Source organism: Sceloporus occidentalis, unplaced genomic scaffold (assembly GCF_023333645.1).
Source record: "Sceloporus occidentalis isolate IW3139 unplaced genomic scaffold, rSceOcc1.0.p SCAF_10, whole genome shotgun sequence".
Classification (NCBI taxonomy): Eukaryota; Metazoa; Chordata; class Lepidosauria; order Squamata; family Phrynosomatidae; genus Sceloporus; species Sceloporus occidentalis.
In genome coordinates, this window is record NW_028316990.1 from 9,735,375 (window position 1) to 9,754,926 (window position 19,552).

Sequence of the window (19,552 nt, forward strand, 5' to 3'; positions counted from 1 at the left end):
ATCATATTATAGGCTGCAATCCCAAATTCCCATTTTTGTAGATGTCCAGCAGTCAGAATAATAATAATAATAATAATAATAATAATAATAATAGATATTTATTTCATAAGTCTGAGCCGACTTGAAGGCATGTGCCCAGTTTGTATCTTATGAAAGTAAAAAAAAAGGTGGTGGGAAGAGAGCAAGAGAGAGAGCAAGAGAGAGAATCCTAAAACCCTAGGGCTGGAAGAGACCCCAAGGGCCATCCAAAGAAAATAACTAAGCCCAGCCTTGTTCTGCCGTGCGGGAAGACACACTCCAAGCAGCGTATACTTAATGGAAATATTTAACCCTAATAAAAAGGATTGAAATATTAATAGTAGAGAATGCTTAATATCTAACGTTGTTGTTGTGTGCTTTTAAGATGTATGGCAACCCTAAGGCAAAGCTGTCCTGGGGTTTTCTTGGCAAGGTTTGTTCAGAGGGGGTTTGCCAGTGGCCTTCTCCACATTGTTTGGGGAAATTATCCCTATGGAGCAGTCTGTGTGGTTGTGTGTGTGTTGCTTCCAGTCTGGCCTGTCAATCAAAGGCCTCATCCTGTCCTTTCCTGGTCCCCCCCCCCCAAAAAAAAACCCAGAGTCAGACCTCTGTTGCTGCCAAGGATCAGGGGTCAGGAGCTGCCCCATGGGGACAAAGCTTTGTCCCTGACCCTCCTTGGGGTGCAGCAATGCAACCCTCCAGACACAAAAGAATATTTGGGGGGGCAGAAATGGCAGGAAACAGATCTGTGGGACCCCTCCCTGCCTTCCTCACCCCCCAAAAAAAGGGGAGGGAAGAAGAGGAGGGGGAAAGGAAGGGTTTTCCCCCCCATCAAGAGCCCCTTCCTGATGCTGGGAACAAAGGAGAGGCAGAAGCAAGCAAAGGACCCTCTCTGTGTGTTTGTGTGTCTTCCTCTTGCTCTGCACAGCTGGGATTAGGAGGAGCCTTTTGTTCCATGGGATTTGCACACAAACACCCACTACAAAAACACAAATGCACAACAGCCTGAATCTTCTCCCATTGCTTTCTAGACTCCCCAGTTCTAGAGATCTTTGGGGATATCTTTCCCTCCCAATGGCCTTCCTTCAGTCCCAGTTTGATCCCAGCGCAATACGGCTCCAGCGCAATACCTGAGAGCCAGCGTAGGTTATAAGGACCAGGGTTCAAACCTCCTTTGCTCAGCCATGGAAAGCCACTGGGCAAGACACTCGATCTCAGGTCCAAAAACACCTTGCAGAAATAATCCAGTTTGAGACCACTTTCCCTGCCCTGGGAATTGTAGTTTTGTGAGACATTTTGCCTTCTCTGTCAGAGGGCTTTGGTGCCACAATAAACAACAGTTCCTAGGATTCCCTAGCACTGAGCCAGGGCAGTTGTAGTGGCCTCAAACTGGATTATTTCTGCAGTGTGTTTTGGACCTCAGCCTCCAGAACCCTCTGAACTGAGGACAGAAACATCTTGACAAGATGGAGGCTTGGGACTGAAAGCATCTTAATTTGTTTTCCCCTTTTTCTTTTGTCCTGTATGGTTTTTAACATCTCTGGCGGATGAAGAAGCCAACGAAGCTTCGAAAGTTTGCGACACGACACTGACATTGTAATTTAAAGGTATGCTTTTTAATGTTGATAGTGGCTTAATGTCCGGGGGTTGGAGCGGATGGCATTTGTGGTCTCTTCCAACTCTATGATTCTATGACAATAATGGCCATTGCCTTCAGTGAGAGATGGAAATTGTGAGTCACACAAGTACTAAAAAGAACATGACTAAGGATTCTGCATGCTTTGCGAGGGTAAGGGGAGGTCAATGGCATGTGGATGTGAGAGATGAGTGTGTGACTTACTGCACTGGGTGGTACCTTCTGGTGCCATGGACTCCATCTATGCTCAGGAGCACTCTTGCTTGTAAACCAGACCCCTACCCTTTCCTATCCAGTGGTGGTGCAGATACCTGGTAGGAAGGCAGCCAAGCTTTATTTTTCCCACCATCCCTGTTCACAACTGGGGACAGTATGGCATGATGGTTTGAGTGTGGGACTGTGACTCTGGAGGCCAGGAAGCATCATTTGGCGGTGCTTCCCAAACTTTGGTCTCCTGTGTGTTTTGGACTTCAGCTCCCAGAAGTCCAAGCCAGCTTGACCAACAGCCAAGAATTATGGCGGCTGAAGTCCAAAACATCTGGAAGACTAGATTTTGGGACCCACTGATCTAGGGGTAGCCATGCTGGCCATACAGCAAATCCAGCAACATCCAAACAACGATACCTTTATTGGGCCAACCGAAATGCACCATTACATGTTGCAAGCTTTCAGAGTCACATTGGCTTCTTCATCAGGCAAACAAGAGGAAAGAAAATAGAAGGTGTTAGTCCTAGGCCTGTATTTGGCTGTTTCTGGTCTTAGTCCAGATGTAGGGAGGGCTTTCTGCAGGCTTTGGCCGTGGGGTCCCTGGGAGAGTCTCCATGTCCCGGGCATTGAATGTCCATTTGCAACTGATCGAAGAGGCTTCCTTTGGAATGCATTGTGTCTCCTTCCTTTGTGAAGCCACAGGCTCCTTTTTAGGTGGAGGACACTGACTTTCTCAAGAAGCCTTCGTGTTTTGCATCGAGAAAACTTTAGCTCAGGAGACATGATGGATTCCATGATGCCAAACATTACTTGCTGAGGGGTCCCTTGGAGAGCCAGCCCTTGCGGAAGGGAAGAGGAAAGGATGATGAGGATGATGAGGATTCAAAGCTGTAACTGTGTTAGTCTGAGGAATCAGTGCATAGAGAGATCTTGTAGCACATTTGAGACTCAAAGAAAGAAATTGGTAGCAGGAGCTTTCGTAGACTTCAGTCTACTTCCTCAGATGCATATTATTGTCAAGTCAAAGGCTTCCATGGCTGGCATCCATAGTTTTTTTGTGGGTTTTAGGCCTCTGTGGTTCTAGAAGAGTTTATTCCTGATGTTTCGCCAGCTTCTCTGAAAGATGCCGGTGAAACGTCAGGAATAAGCTCTTCTAGAACGCGGCCACAGAGCCCCCAAAGCCCCCCCAAAAAACATTACCTCATTATTGCATTTGTTTCATGGAGCGCTGTGGGTTTTGTGCAGTGCTTTACCAAGCAAAGCAATTTAAAACAACCTTTAAAGGCCTGCTTACGGCAACAGTCGAAGCAACACCGAGGAGAGAGAGAGAGAGCAAAGGGATGAACAAGAAAATGATGCTACAATTACACAATGGGGTAAAAGAGGGCAAAGCCATACAAATCACTGAGGATGAAATGCCCAAGTGGCGAAGTTAAGGAGGCGAGGCGAGGACGAGGGTGGCGTTTGTGGTCCTCCAAAGGGGTCCTCCCGAAGGATGCTCCAGGGAGGCTGCTGCTGCTGCTGCTGCTGCTGCAGGGATGTTGCAGTCTTTGGCGGCGGCGGCGGCTCCTGATTGGCTAAGGCGGCCCAGTGACGTCACCGCCCGGCCCCAGCTGGCCATAAAACCCGGCCCCGGCCCGGACTCGCCTCCGCCTCCGCCGCCTCGCCCCACAGACGCGCCCCAGACCCTCAGCCAAAGCCCCAGCAGCAGCAGCAGCAGCAGCAGAAGCAGCAGCCATGAGGGAGATCGTCCACATCCAGGCGGGCCAGTGCGGCAACCAGATCGGAGCCAAGGTAGCCAAGGAGAGCAGGCAGGCAGGCAGGCTGGACGGGGTCCTTTTCAAAAGCAGGCAGGATGAGGGTCTTTTGCAGAAAAGGGAAGCCTGGGGGACTTTTGCAAAGAAAGGAAGGCTGGGGCTCCTTTGCAATTGGGGGTAGGTTTAAGAGGGTCTTTTGCTGGGGGTCCTTCCCCAAAGGAGGGCAGGCGGAGGCTCTTTTGGAATAGAAGGCAGGTTTAGAGGGTCTTTTGCAATTGCCCTTTTCCAAGAGAGGGCAAGCGGGGGGTCCTTTGCAAAGGAGAGGCATTCCTGAAGGGATCGGAGACAGGTGGGCAATCTCCGCCTCAACCCCCCCCCCCAAAGGACCTCCCTTGCCTCAGTGGGGCATAGGCTCCCCCGGCTGGACCCCGGGTGGGGCTCCTCTGCCCCTTCTTCTTCTTCTTCTTCCTCCTCTTCTTCCCATTTCCCCTGGGTAGGACGCGAAGCAGAGCCTTCCTCCTGTTCCCCCTCTTCCCTGCGGCATCTCCCCTTGGCACCAACATTGGGGGATGCACCATCACGCCCTCCTGTATCCCAAGGCAAGGGTGGCCTTAGCTTGGGCAATGAGCCCACCTAGACCACCTGAAGTAAGACCTTGGCATGGGGAGAGCGAAAGTCTTGGGGTCTCTGGGTCTTGGGATGGGTTGGGTGTCTCCTCTGGAGACAAAGAAGAGGAGGGGTCTCTCTTTCTCTGGGTCCCCGTGCCCCACCCAGCAAGAGGAGGAATCTCCCTCCCAGCCCTGCCAGAACAAAGGGGACCCTCCCTCTTCCTGGCTGTGACCTTCCCTCTGACAGCTGTGACCTTGGCTAGGACACCCCCCAACCCACTGGATGCACCTCCTTTTTGGAGGATGTGCCTGTCTTTTTCAGATTCACGTCACTACAGCCCCCATCGCCCTGGATTTCTTCCAAGGATACCGATGGGTCTTTCTTCCCCCTTTGCAGGCTTCCAGGGGGCACGGAAACCCCCATATTGCTTCTGCCAGGGCTGTGTGTGTGTGTGTGCTGGGTGCAGCCTGACATCTTTGTCCTCCTTCCTTCTTTGCCCACCCCACCCACCCACCAGCCCCATAGGCACAAAGGTCGGGTGTTTGGGTGCTTTCTTTCCATCTGGGCAGGAGAAGCATCAGTGCAAGAAGGTTTTTGCAACTTGGGACATCCTTCCTCCCCAACAGAAAAAGAAGAGCCTTGGACAAAGCATCTGTTTTTCTATTGCTGCCAAGGCTGCTCATTCCCAGTAGGCTTGGCCAACGCAGTGGGCAACCAGGTGTCCTCCTTTTCCAGGACATGTCCTGCATTCCAGTCTTCTATCCAGGAGGAATTCCAAAATGTCCTCCATTCAGGGTGGCCAGATGTTCTCCTTTCTCAAGACATATCTTCTCTTTCAGTCTTCTGTCCAGGAGGAATTCCAAAACGTCCTCCATTCAGGGTGACCAGACATCTTTCTTTTCCAGAACATGTCCTACATTTCAACCTTCTGTCTAGGAAGAATTCCAGAATTCCCTTCTTTCTAAGCTTGAATGAGTAGCATCAGTTTATATTTGTATGAGTGTTTTTAGTTTTTATTTGCTAATGCCCTGCATTTTTCTTGAACGTCCTACATTTTACAGTGTCTTGTCCTCCTTTGTGGTTATGACATCTGATCACCCTGGTGCCAGCGGAGGAGAGCCAGCAATTCCTCCAGACAAAGAACAATTCAGGTGGTTTCTGAGGCCCAAATGAATGGGCCCGTTTGCTGCTGTGCGCCAGGCTCAATTTCTGCAACCTTGGGAGTCATTTCTTGGTGCAAAAAATGCAACTATATGTAGCTGAATCATAGAAAGGGCTAGAAAGATCCACAAAAGTCCATCCAATTCAACCTCCTTGTGCCATGCAGGAATGCCCTACTAAAGCACTCCTGAAAGGTGTCCATCCAACCTCTGTTTAAAGACCTCCAAAGATGGAGAATCTATTGAAATGCATTTGGAAAAAGCAAGGGGTTTCCTTCCTCTGGCAATTCAACAAAAGGCTGTCTGCTTAGTGGTTTGTTTAGTCTAAGGGTGTGTGTGTTTGTGTGGAGAGACCCCCGCAATGGAGGGTTTGGGGGGAGATGGGTTCCCGCAGCAGGCGTCTGCCATGCCACAAAGAAGACTCATCTTAATCCTCCCAATTTCCCCCCTCTGCTTCCTCTTCTCTCCCCCCATTTGGCCTTCCCTAACCTGGACATCTGTGCCTGCTCTGAATTAAAAAGCAGGCTGGAAGGTCCGCAATGAGTGTGCAAGTGTGCGATTGTAGCACTTAAGGCACCATCTATCCCCCTGGGGCGAAGTGGCGTAGTGCAGAGGCAGGCTCAGAATCAAATCAGGGGCACAGCTGAGGCTAAGGGCAACCCCTCCTCCTTCCAGCGCCCCAAAGGGAGGCTCCAGCCATTGTGTTGGTTGTGGGGAGGGAGAGGGGGGCCTAGGAAGCACCTGCCACTCATCCAGGGCAAGGAAAAGGGCCGAATAATGAGGCTTGGAAGGCAGCCAGACCCCCTCCTGCCTCCCCTAGGTTTGGGCTGAGGATGTTTGCAGGTGCACACCACACACAGGGACCTCTTGTCTTGCAGGTCTATCGCATGGGTGTGTATGGGTATACCAAGGGGGAACGACACAATTGCCAAACCTCTGCAGCAGAAAAGGCCAAATTCCAAACTGGGCCTTGCAAGAACCTCAAGGAGGAAGGATAGATTTCATCGCCCTCGGTTTCATTTCCACTGGAACGGGAGGCGAGGAAATCATGAGGTTGCCGCCCTCTTGAAATACCTTCTCTTGTTCCTCTTTAAAACGACGCACTACTAATTTGCTATGTGCGCGTGTTAAGTGTGTGTGTGTGAATAATTCATTGCAAACTCCTAGGTCCTGGAATTGGCCCAGCTGCTCAGTGCAGGACAGGGCAGCTCAGTCTTTGTAGAGAAGCCTCGCTAGACATTCCTGGATGAGAAATTTAAGACCTAGCCTGCATCCACACTGTGGAAATGATCTGGTTTGACAACACTTTAACTGCCATGGCTCAGTGCAATAGACTTCCTGGAACTGTAGTTTTGTGAGCTGTTCAGCTCTGGTGCCACAACAAACTACAGTTCCCAGGATTCCAAAGCATTGAGCCATGGCTGTTAAAGTAGTGTTAAAGTAGATTATTTCTGCAGCCTTAGCCCTTTAAACATTTTTCCTTCAGGGTTGTAGTTGTGTTAATCTATTGCAACAACAACCAGAAGCCTTGTGGCATCTCTGATGAAGGGAGCTACAATCCATGAGGACTGAAGCCAAATAAAACGTATTAGTCTTTAAGTGCCACAAGGTTCTTTACTATAACATCCAGAATTCACAAAACACAGATACCTTTATGGAGCCAACCAAAATGCACAAAATATATGACTCACTGTCTTCTTCATCAAGCAAAGAAGAAGCTTTGAAAGCTTACATCATGTTTTTTTGTGCATTTTGGTTGTTTGAATTAAGGTATCCATGTTCTGTGGATTTGGGATGTTGTTGTACTATGCTATATGGCCAATGCAGCTACCGCTGGATATGTTACAAGGATCTATGTTGCTGCTGTTTTAAAGAGTCATTTTTTAAATCCCTTGGCTAAACTCCCGCATCCCTTTGGCCGCAGCGCATGCCCAAGGGTGCCAAATCCGTGGAAAAAAAGGAGTGTTGATTTGGGGGAAAAGGCTCCTTTGAAGCAAGCCTGCTTGCCCCATGACAAAAATCTTTGATTGATTCCTGCCTTGGGATCTGCAGTTTCTTTCATCGTGTGGAAAGAGGGGAGTCCTTTGAATCCTTCTCAGAACTGGGCCAAGGTTAATTTAGAATTAAAGAGAGACAGAGAGAGTATTTCTCTTCTCTGCCCCATTGTGCTATATCTGCATTTTCCCGTTGCTTTGTAGGAGCTCAAGGCAGTGTGTGTTTGGATTATTATTTAATATTTATTATATCATCTGGTGAATTTGATGACCAATGTTCATGGTCCAGTCCCAGTCAAACATTCCCTCTGCTGCACCATTGTAGGGCTTGGGCCCAGAATATGGTTGAAATTTTGGACCTTGGGATGCTTCAGTGTTGTATAGAGATTGAATGTTGGACCAGGATTCTTGAAGACCAGTGTTCCTTTTCCAGCCATGGAAACCCACTGGGCGATCCCAGGCAAGTCAAACTCTCAGACGAAGAAGAAGGCCATGGTAAACCTTTTCCTAAGATTACTCTAGGATGGTAGTCCCCAAACATTGGTCTTCTGGGTGCTTTTGACTTCAAAGCCCAGAAGCCCTTACCAGTTTGGCTAATTGTCAGGGATTCTGGGAGATGAAGTTCAAAACAAGTCCACAGTTTGGGAACCACTGCCCTAGGAAGTTTCCACGAAGGCACATAACAACAAGAAGAAGCTTCAACCAGTACAGAGAGTCCCTCTGACCATTTCCAAGGTGCTCCTGCCATTTTGCAACCATGCAGCCACAGATCTGAGAGCCAGGAGCACCATTTCCAGTTCGATTCCCTTTTTTCCAACTGAACGATGCCCTTGAAAAAGGAGACTCCCTTTGCACTCCAAGGGATGAACCCAGCAGCCTGCAGCTGATGTGCAGTTGGTCTTCCTGACCTTGCCATCAGTTCCAATTTATCTTCTTAGTACAGGGAGCAAACGCTGGGAATTAAAGCTCTATGGCTGGAGAGAGGTTAGGACAGAAGGGCTTGTCTCATCTGCCTCTCTCCAGCCCAGAAACAGGTTCTGAAGTGCTTCCTAGAGCTGAGTCTAGACTTTTTGCTCCATACTGCACCACTGCTGAAAAAGCAGCTCCTTCTGGCCATTAAAACCTTCACCAAACACACACATAAGTCCTCCTGTGTCCTTTGCCAGGATGCTGTTTCATCCTTGCTTATGGGAAATGCTTGCTCCAAGGCAATAATGGCCATGGAGGATGTATGTAAATTCAACCTAGACAATGAGAACATAGAAATAGTAAAAGAGTCGCTATTCCTTGGATCAAACATTCATCAGAACAGAGACTGCAGTCAAGAAATTAGAATAAGACTAAAAATGGGAAGTGCAGTTATGAAGGGACTGGAAAAGATGCTAAAGATATGCAAGGTAGAATAGTCCAAGCCATTATATTCCCTGTCAAACGATGTACGGATGTGAGAGTTAGACGGTGAAGAAAGCAGATAGGAAGAAAATTATTGGAGATGTGGTGATGGAGAAGAGGATACTGTGAATGGCCAAAAAGACAAACAAATGGGTCCTTGAGGAGATCAACCCAGAAATCTCCTTGGAAGCCAAGATGACCAAATTAAAGCTGTTGTATTTTGATCACATCATGAGAAGGCATGAATCATTAGAAAAGACAGTAATGCTAGGAAAGGTGGAAGGCAGTAGAAGGAGAGGATGGATGGAATGGATTTACAGCACCTAAGCAGAGAGGCAGAGAATGGGGGGCTTGGAGACGTCTCACTCACAGGGTCGCTATGAGTCGAGGTTGATTCAAAGGGAGCTAACAACAACAAAGGGCTAGAAGCTGGAAGTCGCAAGCGCTTGCCCTTCCCGGATCTCCAAGCTGCGCACCACTTTTTGCTGCAGTGCATGCCTAATGGCCTCTTAAGCATGCGCCACAAACCAGTGATGGGAGGTTGCATGCTCAGTCCACCTGCGAGATGACTTTGCACAAATCTCTCTCCTTCCCTGTATCTTATTCTAAAGGCTACAAAGGCTACATAAGACTTGGTGTGTGTGTGTGTGTGTGTGTGTGTGTAGAGAGAGAGCCTTTGATAGAGTGCTATACTGCTTGTGTGGTGCAGTGGTTTCAGTGTTGGACAACTACTCTGGAGATCAGGGTTCGAATCCTTGCTTCAGCATAAAAACCCACTGTGTGATTTTGGGTAAGTCATAAGCTCTCAGTCTCAGAGGGAGGCATTGACAACCCCCCTCTGAAGGAACTTGCCATGAAAACCCTGTGATAGGTTTGCCATAAATCAAAAATGACTTGGAGGGGCACAACAAACTGCTCTAACTTGTATTGTTTTCTGGTTTTTAAATTATTGTTTTTATATTTTTCAAATTTGTTTCCAATGTTCTTAGTAGTTGAAACCAAATTTCATTGGAAACAACTGCCTGCTTGCTGTATAACATTTGCAGTTTACGAAACAGGGGAGAGAAGTATCTGTTCAGGTACCTGGAAGTTGTGGTTTCAGGACCATGGCCAGATTCCCCAGAGCGACACATCAAAGTCCCAAAACCAGCACACTGAGAAGAAGGGGCGGCCTCCTCCTCTGCACAGACCATGCAAAGCAAAGCGTTTTGGGTTTGCCTTTTTCTTTGGACCAGCTGGCTCATTTGGGGAAGGGGAGGAGATCTTTGAAGGATGCCCCTTGCTAAATGACCCTCAGTTACTCCAGCTGCCAAGTGTTTGTTGTTGTTGTGGTGGTGGTGGTGGTTGTGTGGCTTCAAAACATTTTCTCCTTTGCCATTGTGGCTTCCTTGATGGCATCAGTCCAGCTGTGTTGCGGATGGTATTATGGTCTTCCTCTTTTCCTGCCACCTTCCCCTGATGTCTTCTCCACTGATGTCTCAAGCATTTGGGATACATTTCTGAAAGTACAAAACAGAACAGGAATGACATGCTCAAACCTCTTTTTCTGCTTTCCAGTTGCCTATAAGATGTAGACATAACATATATCATGATTTGCTTTTTTGTGATCACCTCCGCTTTCTCTTCCTTTAGTTCTGGGAGGTGATCAGCGATGAGCACGGTATAGACCCCAGCGGGAACTACGTGGGTGACTCCGACTTGCAGCTGGAAAGGATCAGCGTTTATTACAATGAAGCCTCCTGTAAGTTGTTCTGGGTGCCTTTTCAAAGGCTGGGATACCCCCATTGTAGACGGAAGTTCCTGCTGGGCAGCAAAAATGAGGGCTCTGCAATTAAGAATTGTGCCCCCCTCCATGAAATTTTCCTTCATTCCTTATATTTCTAGAACTCAAAACTTCTGCTGAGCATTTAGAAATAGAGTTTAGTCATCCCAAGAAAAGCGGCAGGCAAAGCGACCTCTATACATTTCTCTATGGTTGCTGCCAAGCTGCAAAATTAATGCAGTTTGACAGTGCTTTAATTGTCATGGCTCCATCCTATGGAGTCCTAGGATTTGTAGGTGGTATTCCAACATTTAAGTGTTTCACTTACTTAATTTATATCCCACTTTTTTTCTAACATAGGCCTGTTACAGACAGACAAAATAAAGCTGCTTCGAGTCACAGTGGAGGTATGGTGTTTCAATGATGCATGCGTCCTAAGAGTCCAGAAATCGCACCAAAGCCACGCTCCAGCCCTAAGGACTGGAGCATGGCTTTGGTGTGGCTTCTGGACTCTTGCATCATTGAAACACCATACCTCCACTGTGACTCGAAGCAGCTTTATTTTGGCTGTCTGTAACAGGCCATAGGATCCAAGATGGTTCACATCGTAAGTTAAAACAATTGTTCACAGCTGGGGGGAAAACAACAACTAATTATAAACATATTAAAAACAAATGAACTATCATATGAAAAAATTAGTGCTTTGAAACAATGTACAGTCGACCTTCTGCATCCATGGATTCTGCATTTACAGATTCAACCATCCATGGCTTGAAAATATGTTTTTGAAAAATGCCAAAAGCAAACCATGATTTTGCCATTTTATATAAGGGACACCATTTTTCTATCTCATTGGATATAGAGTAAAATAGTTTTTAAAAATGACAATAACCGTAGAAGTGCAGCTGGTCTGTGCATCCATGATTGGTGATTTTCCAGGAAAGAAAGAATGGGCACAAAGGGGACGCCTGTCCTTGGCATATTAGGGAGGAAAATGCCTGTCCCCCAAGAAGCTCAGTTGACTTGAGAAGCTGAGCCCTTGAGTTTATTAGGAGTAAATCTTTCTTTGTCCCTCCAGCTCACAAATATGTCCCTCGTGCAATCTTGGTGGACCTGGAGCCTGGCACCATGGACAGCGTCCGTTCCGGCGCTTTCGGACACCTCTTCAGACCGGACAACTTCATTTTTGGTATGGTCCCTCTGGCTCTTGCCACCTCAGACTCTTTCCCTTTCTTTGCTTCTGATGGGACCCTCCAAAAAGGCACCCAGTTCTGCCCAAGGCAAATGGCAAATGGCAAATGGCTGTCTTCACAATTCACAGAATTTCAGCTAGAGGGTTTTGGATCTTAGAGCAAATGGCAAGGAAATGACCAAAACATGTGGGTGGGTAGAAGACATTTGAGAAGAGAGAGTGCTTTAAAGGGCAAAGAATCTTCCATTCTTGGCTAATGCATGGTCCTATTATTATTATTATATCATCCTCATCCCACCTTTTTCTGAGCAAGGGGTCCAAGGTGGTTTTTTGGTGTGTTTTATGGTGACCCTATTACAGATTTTTTTTGCCAGATTTATTCAGAGGATTACCACTGCTTTCTTTTCAGGCTGAGAGAATATGACTTACCCAAAGTCACCCAGGAATTTTCCATTGCCTAGCAAGGACCTGAACCCAGGTCTCCCAGAGTCCTAGTCCAACACGCAAACCATCTCTTTGTATCATTTCTTCATCCATGTCCAAAACTCCTTTGGTGAAATGGCTCCGTAATATTGTCTCCAGTCACTTAGGAGCATGAGTGGTCCCATCATCACCTTCTCCACTGCCTCCTTTTCTGGGGTGGGCAGCAAGGCAGGTCAATGACAGCAGGGTCTCACTGGTTGCTGAGCCAAAGCATGTCCGTCTGTCTTTTCCTTCTCAGGGCAAAGCGGAGCTGGGAACAACTGGGCCAAGGGGCATTATACCGAAGGTGCCGAACTGGTGGATTCCGTCCTGGATGTAGTGAGGAAAGAATGTGAGAATTGCGACTGCTTGCAGGGCTTCCAGCTGACCCACTCCCTGGGCGGAGGTACAGGCTCCGGCATGGGGACCCTCCTTATTAGCAAAGTCCGTGAAGAATATCCAGACCGGATCATGAACACTTTCAGCGTGGTGCCCTCCCCCAAAGTGTCCGACACGGTGGTGGAGCCCTACAACGCCACCCTCTCCATCCACCAGCTGGTGGAGAACACAGACGAGACCTACTGCATCGACAACGAAGCCCTCTACGACATCTGCTTCCGGACTCTCAAGCTGGCCACCCCTACCTACGGAGACCTCAACCACCTCGTCTCAGCCACCATGAGTGGTGTCACTACTTCCCTGAGGTTCCCCGGACAGCTCAACGCCGACCTGCGCAAGCTGGCCGTCAACATGGTGCCCTTCCCTCGCCTCCACTTCTTCATGCCCGGTTTTGCCCCATTGACAGCTCGTGGGAGCCAGCAGTATCGAGCCCTCACAGTGCCCGAGCTCACCCAGCAGATGTTTGACGCCAAGAACATGATGGCGGCCTGCGACCCCCGCCACGGCCGCTACCTCACCGTGGCCACTGTCTTCAGGGGCCGCATGTCCATGAAGGAGGTGGACGAGCAGATGCTGGCCATCCAGAGCAAGAACAGCAGCTACTTTGTGGAGTGGATCCCCAACAACGTCAAGGTGGCCGTCTGCGATATCCCGCCTCGAGGGCTAAAGATGTCCTCCACCTTCATTGGCAACAGCACGGCCATCCAGGAGCTCTTCAAACGCATCTCTGAACAGTTCACGGCAATGTTCCGCCGCAAGGCCTTCCTCCACTGGTACACTGGCGAAGGCATGGATGAGATGGAGTTCACCGAGGCCGAGAGCAACATGAACGACCTGGTCTCAGAGTACCAGCAGTACCAAGACGCCACGGCCGAGGAGGAAGGAGAGATGTATGAAGATGACGAAGAAGAATCGGAAGCTCAGGGGGGCAAGTGATGCACCAGGGCTGACCACAATGGTGGGAGCCGTCCGGCTTCTCCCGGTGAGACCGGAGCACCGACGCAGCCCTGCGGCCCGTCGCCATCTTCCATCTTTGCTATTCATTTGCTGAGTTCTTAGGCAACCAGCTTCTAGTTGCTTCTGATTCATGGGTTCCAAAACTTCAAAGTTCAGTATTTAAACCATTTCCCCCCTCCTCCCAAATCATACAGTGGTGAGAAAATATTAGGATCGTCACATATTTCCAGCTGAAGATGTTAACCAGCTTTTAATCTAGTTCCATCGTCCTAGATAATGAACAAGAGATTTAAAGAAACATCACTCCCAACATTTATTTATCTGTAAGTCAATATCTCTGTATGAAAAAGTATGTGAAGCTTTAGATTCAATGCCTGGTAGCATCCCTTCAAGCAACCCTTACTCCAAGGAAATGGAGTCGTCCTGTGGCTTCCTCACATCAATGCCACCCTCCCACAACATCTAGATGGGCTTGAAGTTCAGTGTTTGAGTAAGTAAGTTTGAGTAAGTCTGAAACACTGAGTTTCTGTTTCCACAGAAAATAGTAGGTCTGCTTTGTCCATTTAAGGCCATTGTCCTGTTGAATGTCATACTTTGGGGTCAGCTTCAGGTGGGGTGGCCAGACATTGTCCTACAGAGTCTTCTGATCTCCTCTAGCATTCATGGTTGTGTCTTGTGGTCTTGAACCTTCTCCATCAGTGGGCTATCTGTCTAATACTAGATTGGTATAGCCCCAAATCTTGAGAGATGGTTCTGTCTGCAGTTCAACCCTTACACATAATAAGTCCCTGGGCTGCTTCCAGAAAGACATCATAGGATCATAGAGTTGGAAGCGACCACAAGCGCCATCCAATCCAACCCCCTTCCGCCATGCAAGAAAGACCAGCCATTCCTAGACTGATGCGCAGCAACAACTGCTTTTTTGAGCTTCTCAGAGGTGTAGTTTACCTCGTTTCCACATAGCAGTATAAAGAAAACCCAACTCACAAAGTTTCTACTCTTCTTTGAGGCTGAAGCCATCCAAACTCGCCCCTCCAGACCTGTCTGATTCCTGAAGCGCCTGATTCTAATTCTTCTCTTTAGCTGAACTGATGCAGCCAGGTTTTGGCACCCGACCTCGACTCTTACACATTCATTGTGGGCCTAGTTTCTGCATTTTTTGATTTCTCAGGAGATGGAATCAATTCATATAAACCCAACCGGACATTTGGAAAAGGACTGGTTTTGATTCAGTCGACACCTGCCCTGGCGAAACAATGGAATTGTGTTCATTATCACGAGGGTTGACCGTTCTTCTCTTCTTCTTGCCACTGTATGAGTCAGCGCATACGATGACGACTTTGATAACTTTTGAGGGCCCTGGTTTTCATTTTTTACTGGTCTGTGTCTCTTTTTATGTTTTGGAATACTTAATAAATCTATTGCTGTCCAGCATTTGGGCTGCTCTGTTTCTCACGCTGGGAAGGAATGGCGGGCTGGATGATGGGCAAAGGGCCAAAATGCGGAGGATTAATACAAGTATTAATTAATTAATACAAGTATTTTTCGAGCACTGTCCACCACAATGTCTTGTAGCTTCCATGAAAATAAAGCTGGGCAGCTCCACCAAAGTTTTAGACTAAAATTCCAGCTTTTAGTCCAAACTTTGGTGGAGCTCTCCAACTTTATCCCCCCAAATAGGTTCAACACTTTGAATAATTATTTTAAATCCTGATTGAAACCCAGAAGGGATTCTCCAGAGTATTGAGAAGGGACTTAACCAGCTGCTATTGAGTTATTATTGGGCTCAGCATGGATAGTTTATTTACTGATTTATTTAAATGTTGGTTTAAACATTCCCCGTCCTATATCCAAAGATCCCAGGACGCCAGACAAGAAAACCTGCTTATTATTATTAAGTTTATTTATACAGCACTGTACATACAATTAAAATAGATAAGATAAATCTGCCTATGGTTTCTACACTAATAATTAAACAATACATATTAATTCATGTTAACATTCAGTAATTTAGGGCAGACATATATTCCATAAAGCAAGCCTTGGTTTTGCTATTTTCTGTAAGGGACACCATTTTATTATATATAATGGGACCTGAGCATCCATGGATCTTGGTTTCCAGAAGAGCCCTGGAACCATTAAATTGTTTATCCCAAAATGGTGTAGTATTCAGTTTTTCTGCATTTCCCCTCTGAGACACCAGAAACCCTCACCATCCCCTCCATGGACAAACCCTACTAGGTTTTATTGTGAACCCTCTGTCTGTCTGTCTGTCTATTTATTCACATGGCAGCAGCGCATAGAGACCTGCAAAAACTGCTTTGACGTTGGGCTGGCTTCCTGCCTAAACCCTCCCTCCCTTTTTTACATGGCAGCAGCAGCAGGAGCAGCAGAAGCAGCAAAGGACTCTTCAGAGATTCATTTTCCTGTCAGACTCTTACGTTTCTATTTGACAGGACCAAACTGCGTTTTGGTGGCCATTTTTTAACATCGTTGTTTGTATTTTAAAAAAGAAGCGCTGTGATTTCTTAGGGAATCGCCTACCTAAATGTGAATTTAAATCCTGAGGTGAAGTTGCCTTAATGGCGGCTGGCCTGGCCTTTGTGCTTAGCAAGGCCCTTTCTTTTTCTGAGGAGTTTTTTCCTGATCGCTTCCATTGGAGTCCTTGGCAAAGTCCCTTTGTTCTTTCCCTGAGGGAAAATGTTTTTGAACGGCTGCCCCTTTGCTGCCGCGTTTGGTAAAGTCACCTTTTACTAGTGAGGAGAGTTTGTAAAATGGTGTCCGCCTCGCTGGCGCACTTGGCAAGGTCCCTTTGTACTCCTGAGGAGAAAATGTTACGCCTGTTTTTCTGCCAATGGCCACGTTTCCTCTCCATTGGTGACTTTTCCCACTACGTCTCAGCATTGGATTTCCTATTTGACTCCATAGAGTTGTCATATTAGCGGGACTCTTTGTCCCCATGTTTGTGTGCCCTTAGGCCTGGTTTCATAAATGGCCATTGTGTTTGGGGTCAGTGTGCCTTTCTTGTGTGGCATGGCCCTCCCGCCTCCGCTGACCGAAGCTGGTCAGTATAAGCCATTTGTGTGCATTTGCAGAGACCACAAAGAAGGAGGACAGGCGTCTTGCCTGTAACCATATTTCTTTGAGTGGTCATCTGTGAATTCACAAAAATGGGTTATTCTGCGTCTGCGCAGAAAACTTCGTAACGGCGCTACACAGGCGCAGAAAATAACCCATTTGTGTGTATTCACAGATGACCACTCAAAGAAATACTGTTGCAGGTATGCAACCTGTCCTCCTTATTTATTCACTTGGCAACAACACATGGAGACCTGCAAAAATGGCTTGTGATACTCAACCCCAGTGACTTTGTCCTGGAGTGCTGGCAAGGCTGATTGTCCAGGCAGTTTTGGACCGCAGCGCCCATCATCCCTTGTAGCGAGGGCCGAGAGAGGTTTGCCATTGCCTTCACCTGAGGCTGAGAAAGTGTGTCTCACCTAAGGTGACTCAGAGGGTTGCATGGCCGAGCGGGGAATCGAACCCTGGTCTCCATAGTCATAGTCCAGCACTCAAACCATTGCCATGCTGGCTCTCAGCAGGTTTACCAAGGGCCAATATATTGTGAATTATCATGCAGCTACAGCCAGCCCTTCATATCCATGGGTTCTTTATCCATAGCATGAAAATATTCATATATATATAAATAAAATACCAATTGCAAAAAGTAAACCTTGATTTTGCCATTTTTATATAAGGGTCACCATTTTATTCTCCACTGTATTTAACAGGGCTTGAATAGCCACGGATTTTGGTATCAACGTTTAGTTCCTTAGCATCTCAAGAGGGACCCCTCTTTGGCAACCCAATCTGTCCCCATTCCAGTGTGGTTGCAGGCCTCTTTCTTTGTAGGAAAGGAACAAGGGATTCCTTGAGAAGTCTATATATTTGTGCATCAGGAACGTTTTGGTGATGAAGAGGTAAAATGTGCACATTGAATCCAAATTGAAGAAGAAGAAAAATTGCAGGTCCCAGTCCAGAGGCCACTCTTCATGGTTCCGCTGCTGCAGCTACAATGCGGTATCTCACAATACAGAAAACATTCAGAGGTAGCTGTGTTGGCCATTTAACAAACCCAAACAAAAATCCATTGGTGATTCCTTTTATTGACCAACCGAAATGCACAATAGACTTGCGGCAAGCTTTTGAAGCTCCATGGGCGGCAGCTTCATCAGGTAAGATGTTACAAACCAAACAGGAGAAAAAGAAAACCATTGGAGAGGTTAGTCAGGTGCCTGCATTTTGTTGTTTTGGTCCTCAGTAAAGAGGGTATGCTGCCTGGGGAGGATATCTTTTGGAGGAAGGGTTTCATGGCTGAGATGGGATCAAGCCTTGTTCTCCAGAGTTGCAGTCCAACGCTCAAACCACTACTCTGTGCTGGCTATTAGACTTTACAAATGGGGATATCAGGGTAGCAGCAAAGTGATGGAGTTCCAAGGGAAGATGTCTCTCAAGCACACCCCAGCCTCTGAAAGTTGTCTTGTGTTTGTGAATTGTGGTGCTCCATGCACCTGGAATGGCTACATCATGCATCAGAGCACCATGCCAGGAGAAGGCTGTGCATGCAGAACCAGCCATGGAGCAACCTGAAGCTGTGATGGGTCTGGCAGTGCCCCCTTCCAGACCTGAAGCCTCCCTCCCACTTTAAGACCCACACAGTTTTGGGAGATGAGAAGACCATGTGTGCCTCTCGACGTCTCCATGCACCAACCATGTTCTCTGTCCCTTAGCTGCCCCTCACAGTCTCAAAAGCCCCCCTTGGCACAATGGGGCAAAATGGCACTCTTTTGGATCACAACTCCCAGAACCTCTCCCCCACTGGCCTGTATGGCTGGGGGATTCTGGGAGCTGTAGTCAGTCCAACAAGGCGTCTTTTTCCAATCAAAATGGTGGCTTCCCAATTACTGGACCAATGAATCTGCTCCATAGAATCACAGAGACTCAAAGGTCATCCAACCCACTTCTGCAATGCAAGAAAACACAATCCAAGCACCCCTTGCGACAGACCAGAAATCTCCCTCCTGTGACACTTGATGAATCAGGCCAAATAGCCGTCTAGCTAAGAAGTTCTGGAGAACATCACAATCCAGGTTTGAAGGCAACAGTCACCTCTCAGCATTCATTCAATTTGATCTGTTCATTCATTCATTTATTACTTGTCATTCATCCCAATAGTTCCCAACCTAAGTAAGTGAGAAGGAGGAAGACCCCCCCGCCCCCTTGTCTTATCTCAATCTGGGAACAAGCCTTTAATGAAGGACTCTTGTTCTTTCAGAGAATAATAGTATGGCTATATTGCTATTAGTATTATTATTTCCACCTAAGTGTTGTTGCTGTTGCTGTTGTTGTATGAAAGGCAGCAGAAGCAGAGCATCAGGAAGGAGGATGAGCCTCCTTGCCGCCTTCTGCTGAAGGACCCTTGTTGTTTCATAGAAGAAGAGTATGGCTATGCTGCTATTTGTAGTGTTTTTAACACCTAAGGCTTAGGAAGAACTACTGTTGCTGAAGGAGCAGAGAAGCAGGAAGGAGGATGCGCCCCTCTGACCCCTTCTGCCAAAGGACTCTGGCTGTGTCACAGAATAATAATAGTATGGCTATGCTGCTAGTGGTATTATTATTCCCACCTAAGCATTAAGAAGAACTGTTGTTGTTGTTGCTGCTGCTGCTGCTGCTGCTGAATGAAAGGCAGCAGGAGCAGGAAGGGGATGAGGCCCACTACTTGCCACCTTCTGCTGAAGGAGTCTTGTGCTTTCATGGAATAATAGCATGGCCATAGTGCTATTAGTCTGATCCTTCCCAGCTAAGCATTGCTGCTGCTGCTGGAAGGAAGGCTGCCTCTCTCTGTCCTCCTCGGGCGCCCTCTGGCGGCCTCCCTCCCTCGGCCTCTCTCCCTGCAGTGCTCCTCCTGACCGCGCGGGGGCAGCAGAGGGCGCCCTGGCGACAATGTAGC

The 19,552-nt window shown here is 47.5% G+C and overlaps 1 protein-coding gene across 1 annotated transcript; it reads left to right on the forward strand.

Moving 5' to 3' along the window:
• Positions 1–3,573: 3,573 nt before the first annotated feature.
• On the forward strand, positions 3,574–14,976 carry LOC149305842 (tubulin beta-3 chain-like). Its single transcript, XM_089539782.1, has 4 exons — positions 3,574–3,655; positions 10,406–10,514; positions 11,614–11,724; positions 12,449–14,976. The coding sequence occupies exons 1-4, from the start codon at positions 3,599–3,601 to the stop codon at positions 13,522–13,524; spliced, it is 1,353 nt and encodes a 450-aa protein (XP_089395908.1). The 5' UTR covers positions 3,574–3,598; the 3' UTR covers positions 13,525–14,976.
• The last annotated feature ends 4,576 nt before the right edge of the window (positions 14,977–19,552 follow it).

Coding starts and splice junctions, on each gene's coding strand:
- LOC149305842 (XM_089539782.1), top strand. CDS start 3,599: ATGAGGGAGATCGTCCACATCCAGGCGGGCCAGTGCGGCAACCAGATC. Junction 3,656..10,405: donor GCAACCAGATCGGAGCCAAG/GTAGCCAAGGAG, acceptor CTCTTCCTTTAG/TTCTGGGAGGTGATCAGCGA. Junction 11,725..12,448: donor ACCGGACAACTTCATTTTTG/GTATGGTCCCTC, acceptor TTTCCTTCTCAG/GGCAAAGCGGAGCTGGGAAC.